This window comes from Perissodus microlepis, chromosome 16, assembly GCF_051167445.1.
Source record: "Perissodus microlepis isolate ML-2025 ecotype Zambia chromosome 16, ASM5116744v1, whole genome shotgun sequence".
NCBI classification, from domain to species: domain Eukaryota; kingdom Metazoa; phylum Chordata; class Actinopteri; order Cichliformes; family Cichlidae; genus Perissodus; species Perissodus microlepis.
The window spans coordinates 16,069,401-16,078,660 of record NC_140476.1 but is presented as its reverse complement, the minus strand read 5'-3'; the positions used below and the strand labels follow the sequence as shown (position 1 = coordinate 16,078,660).

Here is a 9,260-nt window from a genome sequence, read left to right as displayed (position 1 = left end):
CTTCAACCCCTAGTCCCTCCTTACAGGTACCCCGCAGCAGCCCCGACACCACCGTGCGCTACTCATTTACTGCTACACTGGTTTTCATAATTAGCGCCGCAAGGCCTCATTAAATCTGCTCTAATGAATAAATATTGTATTTCATAGCCTGATTACCAGATCAGCTCAATGCTTGAGCGTTGTAAACAATTACTTCCCTAAATATTCATCACCCCAAAGTGGATGATCATTGGTATTTAATACAGGACTAGTATTTTCAAGTGCATCTTTATTATACTAATAATAGTTTTTGAAATGTTGCTTTTGGAGGGAAAAAAAGGGGGGGGGGTGAAGAGAAGAGATGTTGTATTGGTAGCTATATATATAATAATGCATTCTTTAAAAGTGTGAGGATACGATGATTATTTTCTAATTATTAATTAAGAAACACCAGACTCACAGACTTAATTAGAAATGAGAGAAGATTACAAATTTGTAAGTTGACAGAATTATTATGAGCTAGTGTTATTTAAGTCATTTTTACACACACAGTCTGCCTAAAGTGTGACTAAAATATCATCACATGGTCCAACAGCTTTAATCAAATAATGGTGGTCTTTTACAATAGCAATTTTTTAACCTTAAAGCAATCCCTTCACCGTGCTACCAAAGACCAGAGATGGTGGCACTGACAAAATTACAAGAGAGTGAGCTGGAGGTGCCAGAGTTGAAGATTTTCATTGGGAGGATGGACAAGATTAGGAATGAGTACATTTGGAGGGACAGATCAGGTTGAACAGTTTGGAGCCAGTTAGGGAGGCAAGGCTCAGAGGGTTTGGACATGTGCTGAGGAGGGTTACGTTGGAGGATGTTGAAGATGGAGCTGCAGGGCAGGAGGTAAAGAAGAAGACCACAGAGAAGATTCGTGGATGTGAACATGCAGAGGGTTTGTGTGACAGAAGAGGATTCTAGGGACAGGGTGAGAAGGAGGCAGGATGATCTGCTGGGGTGACCCCTGAAGTGAGCAGCCGAAAGAAGAAGAAGAAGAAGATATCACCCTCATGTCTGTGCTACTAACATGCAGCAGGAGCCAGCAGCTGGTTAGCTTAGCATATCTCTCATCTCTTAACTCCCTCCTCCTCCTCAGCAAGTTATGTTAAGTGTTCTTATTGTTTGCATTCATCACACTACAATCCTCAACTGGTTTCAATTAACATTAAACGAGAGCATTGCAAATAATTCTTTATAGTCTGTCTTGGTTTTCCCCCATTTTCTACATTCTGCTAATTTAAGCTGTTGGCCTTAGAAACACATTAATTATGCAGACATTGGAAGGATATTAATTAGATCACCCAGTTCTTTAAAATAATTTTTTAATGAAAATATTTCTCATAGAGATTGATTTTCATCTCTCTGGCTTCAGTGCAATGATATTCATGAGAGGCTCAAACTGGAGCAGGCAACTCTCATTGAGATGGTTTTAACTTTCAAATACATATACAGATGAGTATGTATGCCGTTGAATGCATACATTTTTCCTCTAGAGTGCTGAAGCAAACACTGTCATGCTGTGGGGATGCATTAGCTCCTCTGAAGAAGCCACTGATTATATTATTCCTCACTCGAAGAAACCTCAGGACTGACGTTCCTCATACAAATCAGGAGTAACATGAAGCATAAATGGTACATAGCATAGATCAGTTATCTTTACTGTACATCATATTTCTACTTTTTTGAGGATAAGCTGCTGCATGTCACAGATAGTAACAGTCATAATGTGGCGATGTTAGGTGTGTACAAATGTTCAATTATTTTCTGTTTATAATTTTTTTATAATGAATTTGTTTGTGCACGGTGCATATTAGGCTACGGACAAATCCTACAGCTGTGCTATCTTCATGAATCTCTGTGAATCAGTAGTTGGAATATCCTAAAGATCTCTGCTCATAAGTGTTTACTGTCTTTAAACGAGTGATTATTAGTTAGATTATTGATCAGATTGTCTGCACTCCGTGTGTATGGACTGGTCTGAAGCCACCATACTGACCTGCATGATGAATGAATTCAGGCATAAATCCTGGATGATGTCAAGCAGGCAGTGATCTGCAGAAAATTAAGACTCTGCAGCTGTGCTGAGCGATCACTGCATTCTTTTTTCAGCCTTCTGCATGCATTGTATGGGTATAGCTAATGTTATTTATTTTTAGTTCTCCTCTCTTGTGTACATTTCGCTTCAACAAATGGCAGGATGCAGAGCAGTGACGATGTGGGCAGTAATGAGGGACTAGACAGACGGGCCAACAGTGAAGGTCAGCTGTAACAAACTTATTGATAAACAACAACACGGAAAAGCTTAAATTTGTTCTGCTGCAACACCACAAAGCCTTCTAACCTCCGTACGGCACATACAGTCATGTGAAAAGAAAAGTATATCCTGTTTCAATTCGAAGGTTGTCTATATCCAGAATAATTTTAAAATCATCTGGTCCTCAGCAGCTATTAAAATTCTTTAAATACAACCTCAGGTGCGCAATAACACCTGGCATTTTCATTATTTATTTAACAAAAACTAAGCAGAAAATGCAGAGTGTGAACAACTAAGTGCACCTTTACTGCTTCGATTGTATTTAAGAGGGTAAGTAGCAGCCAGGTGCTGTTAATCAAATGCATTTGATCACCTGTAAGCTCTATAAAGCATACGTTTTGGCGGTTTGTTGATGTGGAGCATTCAGGTGTGCGTTAGCACAATACCAAGGAGGAAAAACATCAGCGATGATCTTAGAGAAGCAATTGTTGGTGCCCATCAATCTGGGAAGGGTTATAAAGCCATTTCCAAGCAATTTGAAGTCCATCATTCTACAGTGAGAAAGATTATTCACGAGTGGAAAACATTAAAGGCAGTTGCCAATCTTCCCAGGAGTGGACGTCCCATTAAATTCATGTCAAGGTCAGACCATGCAAAGCTCAGAGAAACTGCAAAAAACCTACATCTCACACTCTACAGGACTCAGTTAGCTTGTTAAATGTCAAAGTTCACGACAGTACAATCAGAAGAAGACTGAAAAAGTATGGCTTCTTCAGAAGAACTGCCAGGAGAAAGCCTCATCTCTCTGAAAACAATATGGCAGCATGACTGAGCAAGGTTTGTATCTGAACAAACCACAAAACATTTGGAACAAAATCCTTATAGACACACTACGAAAGTGAAGAAGTTGGCCAAGTTCAGAGAAAGCCAAACACTGAGTTAGCCATGGTGGTAGAGGAATGATGATTTGGGCATATTATCATCGACTCGACCATGAACTCCTCTGCATAAAAAATATTCTAGAGTCAGATATAAGAGCGTCTATTTGAAAGCTAAAGCTTGGCTGAAGCTGGGTGATGCAAAAGGACGATGATCCCAATCACAGCTGAAAATCTCATCTATGTGTGTTTCAGTGGCCTGAAGTCCAGACTTGAACCCAACTAAAATGCTGTGGTGGGAGCTTGAGAAATGATAACTTCAAGTTGTTGCTGGTAAAGGTGATTTTATAAGCTACTCAATCACCAAAAATGATTGAATTTGGAGGAACGGTTCAATGTATAAAAATTGTGTGATGAAGAGCTGAAAAACTTGGACAGGTATTTGTTATTATAAGGATTTTCTGTGCTCTGGGTAATGAAGTGAGATTAATTAAGTACAAAAATATTGCTTATTTAAAACTACAGTATTAATATCAATTCAGCATTTTGTATATTTGTTTTTGCATTAATTTAATGTGCATCCTTATTTAGTCTAATAATAGTGAGTGGGATTTAGGGAAAAGCTGTTTTGGGCTTTTATCACATAAAAATGTCAACTGTTCTCCAGTTCTGAGCTAAAATGAAAAGATTGTTTGTGGCGATCCTGATTGTGAGCATGTAAAAAATATTAGACTGAAGGCACACTGGATGCTTTGCTCACACTTCAGCAGATCAGCAAAACCACTTTTATTTGTATTTTGACTTGTGTGGTGCCTTTAATGCAGCATGGTTGGTGTAAATGGTGATTATCAGACCCATTCAAGCTTGTGCCGGCAGATGAATGACAACCTACACCCCCCTCACAGTGCAGTGGTTGTGACAGCCCTGAAGGATGGTGTCTGCCTTGTTAAATGTTTTACTCTGTGTGAAGGAATTCCAGCTTACCATAAACCCTGATGACACCTAGCTAACATCATGCTAGGTGACAAAAGTGATGTCCCATTCTTAATCAGTAGGGTTTAATATTACGTCAGCCGGCTCAGCCCACTCTATGCAGCTTTAACAGCTTAAAATCTTCTGAGAAGGCTTTACACAAGATTTAGGAGTGCATTCATAGGAATTTTTGACCGTTCTTCCAGGGGTATATTGGTGAGGTCAGACAATAATGTTGGAAGACAAGGCCTGGCTCGCAGCCTCTGCTCTAATTCATCCCAAAGGTGTTCTTTCAGGTTGAGGTCAGGACTCGGTCAAGTTCTTCTACACCGATATCGCTCATCCATATCTCTATGGACCTTGCTTAGTGCACTACTTCGAGTCATGTTGGAAAAAGAAGAGGCCCAAACTGTTCCTACAAGGTCGGGAGCATGAAATTGTCCAAAATGTCTTGGTATGCTGAAGCATTTAATTTCTTTCACTGCAACTAACTCCTGAAAAACAACCCCCCCTCCACCAAACTTGACACTTGTCACAATGCAGTCAAACAAGTACCATTCTCCTGGTAACTGCTAAACCCAGACTCGGACTCAGCCCTCAGCGATGGAAACTCATTCCATGAAGCGCTCTACACACCGTTCTTTAGCCAATATGAAGACCACGTGAAGTTCGGAGATCTTTAGCGATTGACCCTGCAGAAAGTTGCCGACCTCTGTGCACTATGTGGCTCAGCATCTGCAGACCCTGCTCTGTGGTCTTAGGTGGCCTACCACTTTGTCACTAATTTGTTATCGTTCCCAATCGCTTCCACATTTTTGTAAGTTGACTATGGAATATGCACAGGTGGCATCCTCGCACGGTACCACGCTTAAGTTCACCGAGCTCCTGAGAGTGACCCATTCTTTCACAAATGTTTGTAGAAGCAGCCAGCTTGATTTTTTTTTCTTAAAAACACCTGTGGCCATGGAAGTGATTGAAACACCTGAATTCAGTAATTTTGATGGGTGAGTGAATACTTTTGCCAGTATAGTGTATTTGCCTTTTACGTCACTGCAATCACACAGAAACCCCCCCGCCTCGAGTATATCAAGATTAAATGCAGCTGCCATTGTCGAGGATGGAGTGATGGTCAAGTCAAAGAACACTGACAGCACTTTGCAGAAATCAACACTTTATTGAAACTGTACAGCGAACCCAATGAACACAAAGCAAGCATCACCAAAGGTGTACAGAGCCTTATAATCAAGCAGCAGTAAGATAACCTCCACCTACAGTGAGGAAACTCCAACCTTTTTTAATTCTTTGTCAAATAGTATCATACAATTAGAGTATTTCCAGGTCAAATGAAGTACATTTCAAAGACGAACTGCACAAAGGTTAATTTCATCTCATCGTGCATACGAGTATCACTTCTGAACAGAAAATGCAGGCCATAACTCTACTGCACCTTCAACCATTCCTACTTAACTGCGTAAGGCAGAAAATGAGCCAAAGAGACTGGAGCAAAGCGAGAATGTGCTTTAACAGGATAAAATGATTTACAGGTATGAGATTCCCATTAGAGTGTGCTAATTGTTTCCACACCATTAGCGACAGTTATCTAATGAAGGATATTTAACCAGGCACTGTAGTATATCTCACAGTTCCTCTAGGTTTTTTTCCCAGCTGCACCCCCCTCCCACTCACGGCATGCACATCACTGGACCATTCCTACAGGCCATCGCAAGCAAACATCTTTTTTAAAAAAGAGGTGAGAAACAAGCATAAATTTGCAACTGGGGGTCAGTCAATGAATGCAGTACAAAAATCATTACATTTAAAACAATGTAAAACACAGCAGATCATCTAAACAAGCCTTTCTGCAGCAAATATGATGATTCAGCTATAAAAACAGACTTTACATTCGAGCCATATGTACATTGTAGGATTTAAGAATCATCTTACAGTTAAGATTGCAGATTTTGAGTGTTTCGCTCAACCCTAGCTTACAAACAACTAGCCTTAATGTAAAGCTCAGTTCTTGAGAACAGACAAGAAAAATGTGCAGAAGAGAAACAGCCTTTGTTCTTCTTCTGTCAATGAAGTGTCACATTAACCAGCGGAATAAATGCAACGCGCTACAACGCTATGAACATTGTGATGGCTGTGTGTGTAAAAAGTGGTCACAGAGCAAGTCAGGTGCAGAAGCTGCTTCGCATTCACGTCTCACTCACTGCTTTCTTCCAGCTCCTTTCTCAAGCTGCAGAGAGAAAAATAAATCTGTTAATAACCTTACCCCATAACATAGTGAGATAAAGATTTTAAGACAAATGTGCTACTCACCTTTTCAGGTAGGCGTGCACATTGTCAAAGCCGTGGTATTTAGCCAGGTACACCAACACTCCCGTCGCGCAGCGGCCTTCTCGGGCCCGGCAGAAGCTGCAGTTACAGATCCCTCTGCATGGTGGGCACTGCCACTCCTACCCGGAACAATGAGAATGAAATGAGTCACACATACAACGCATACATACACAGAACACAGTACATGTTTGCAAACTTACCGGATTCAGCAGAGCATCTCGGACCTCTTCTCCGTAGCGGTTACGAAGACACGGCCCGCAGAACTGACCCCTGACGCCCACGCACTCCGGACTACGGCAGTTAGTTTTGGTGTCGATTGTCTTCTGGCGGCACTGGTGGCAAGTGGTTCCCTGAAAAGAAAGGAGGTTTGTGAAGCCGAGTTGGGGTGTTTTTTGTTTGTTTGTTTGTTTTAAACTGCTCAAATGTTTCACATTCTGAGTCAAAGACTTACAGTGGAGCTGTTGTAGACTTTCTCTCGCACATTGTGGCAGATGCGCTGCAGCTCCATCTCTGTGATGTCCTCCACGGGCCTCACTACATGGGGGATGGCCTTGCATCCAGTGAAGGATCGGCGACGGGGCTGCACACCAATTTGTTTTTTTAAAAAAAGTTAATTAGCATGCTATTATGTCTTTTAAGCGAGTCTAGAACTGTTTAAAAATGATTAACAGTACAATCTGACTTACAGGTTCATCAACTTCCTCATAGTAGCGACTTTTGCGAACCAGGCTGAACTTGTCCTCAAGCTCTTCCTCTGGAGGTGGGCTGGGAGGTCCGTCCACCAGGGAGCGGGACCGTGTGTGGGGCCGAGACAAACGCTCTTGGTTTCTCCTGCAGGATCCCGGGGTTCCCATGGACCGCCGAGGTGCCTGTCGGGGCTGAAGATGTGCAAATGTTAATATAGTATAGAGAACCAATTGGCGAGGTAAAAATAAGACAGACGATTTGTTTATCTCCGTTACCGTAGTTAACGACATCCGCCTTCCAGGAAAGAGTCCAGGCACTTTGTTCAGTTCTGCCATGAGCTTTGCAAGCTGTAAAACAAGTCGCCGTAAGTAAATAAGGCCAAATCATGGTCAGTTTACAAAGTGAATTGAATGTAACCACTTTTACCATTTCTTTGTTCTCCTTAATATTCAGGGCTCTTTTGCTCATGAAGTTCTCCTCTTCATCCTCCGAGTCAGAGTCTCGCACTTTAGGCTGAGGCAGTGGTTCGGATGCAGGCCTCTTCATGCCCGTCTTTTTGGTGGGGAAATTTAAGGCAATCTTCAGGGTGTTGGACTTGCGGCCACGTCTCGGGGGTTTAGCATCTACTTTCTAAACAAAAATATAAACATGAAATTAGAGGAAACGCTTGTGCTTTCTGAAGATGTTCAGTTCCGTTTTGCTTTGCGCAGACCTTACCATAGCTTTTATCCGACTGCTGATCACATTCTCCTCAAACCCGCTGCACGTGTCCTCCTCCGAGGTAGCCTCAAACACTTTCCGCTTCTCCACCGTTCTCCTCGTCTGTCTCAAGTTGTTCCTCTAAAACGGACACGAGCATTAGTTTCATACAGTTCACACATAATAACATTTATCCTAAATATTTCATTGGCATTTTATCGTTACCATATTTGCATAGCCTCCATCGGAGCCGAAACTATCGCAACTGTCATCAGAAGAAGAAGAGGAGGAAGTCTCAATGGGGACTAGCGGGACGCTGCGGAAGCTCCTCAAGCTCATCCTGGTGGATGGAGACTGGGCGGCCAGTTTCTACAAAAGAACAGCAAGAGCATTTAGAGAACAGGTACAGGAGCACAACTGCTCAAAAATCAGGAGGGCCTATAGAGCCACGTGATTTACTGTTCTCCTCAATGAAGAAGCTAACAAAACCACCGAGACTTCCTTGCAAAGCCTCAAAAGAAAAGAAATGGTGGAGCTTCATATGAAAACTGAGCAACAAGAAAGAAAAGTCTCTGAAGCCCAAGCTGAGGTCAGACAGAGGTTCTTTAAAAAAAACAAAAAGTAAAGGAAAAGAAATGGCTTAAAACCACTTTCACAGTTAATTCTTTCGATGGGCTTTTCATTAATGTTTGAGCTTCGGATTTATGGGACACACCCCTGACTATAAAGCTAGCAAAGGCAGACAATTGGGCCATGATTGATCTGCATTAAAAAATAAAAAAAAAACGTGGATGTACGCAATAAAAACGTTCATTCCGCTGTATATGTTGCGTTTCAGTTCGTTTTTTTTCGACAACGCCAACAATAAACACGGACTATAAGGATAAGGGAAAGTTGGTGTTTATAGTCCAACTTAACTAAGATAATTTGTTCAAAAAAGTATATTATCCACTCAAAAAGTTAATAAAAGCACAAATGATAAAGGAAGTAATTTTATTAAAAACTTCAGGGTGTTTTTCTTACCTTGGAGCGAGTGAGAGGCATTTTTTTCTTTTAAAACTCGTCACACACGAACAGAAACGGATCCAATCCGTGCAGCAGCTCTGCAGCGAACAAAGCAGGACCTGCAGCTGCAAGCGGTCCACACTCCGTTCATTTCCCGCGCCAACGCAAAGTCCTGAAAGCTGCATAAAACGCAGCGACACGTTTTATAAGTAACAGAGCAAATTTATTATGGAAAGCACAAGTGCCAAACTCTTAAACAAGCCTTTATAATTGCTTGAAGTGTGCTCTATATTTATGTGAACCGCCAGACTTAAAAACTAATGAATTAATGAATCATTTGAGATATGTGTCTTCCACGGCCTTTACCGCGGCGCGAATTTTTTTACAGAGCTATT

At 41.5% G+C, this 9,260-nt stretch overlaps 1 protein-coding gene across 1 annotated transcript; it reads right to left on the bottom strand.

Annotated features, from left to right (window-relative positions):
• Positions 1–5,288: 5,288 nt before the first annotated feature.
• On the bottom strand, positions 5,289–9,008 carry cdca7a (cell division cycle associated 7a). The gene is made up of 10 exons (XM_084908967.1): positions 8,884–9,008; positions 8,086–8,229; positions 7,879–8,001; positions 7,588–7,791; positions 7,437–7,508; positions 7,161–7,352; positions 6,926–7,054; positions 6,675–6,824; positions 6,457–6,593; positions 5,289–6,373 (listed from the first exon to the last, which is right to left on the bottom strand). The coding sequence occupies exons 1-10, from the start codon at positions 8,902–8,904 to the stop codon at positions 6,340–6,342; spliced, it is 1,206 nt and encodes a 401-aa protein (XP_084765093.1). The 5' UTR covers positions 8,905–9,008; the 3' UTR covers positions 5,289–6,339.
• Between the last annotated feature and the right edge of the window lie 252 nt (positions 9,009–9,260).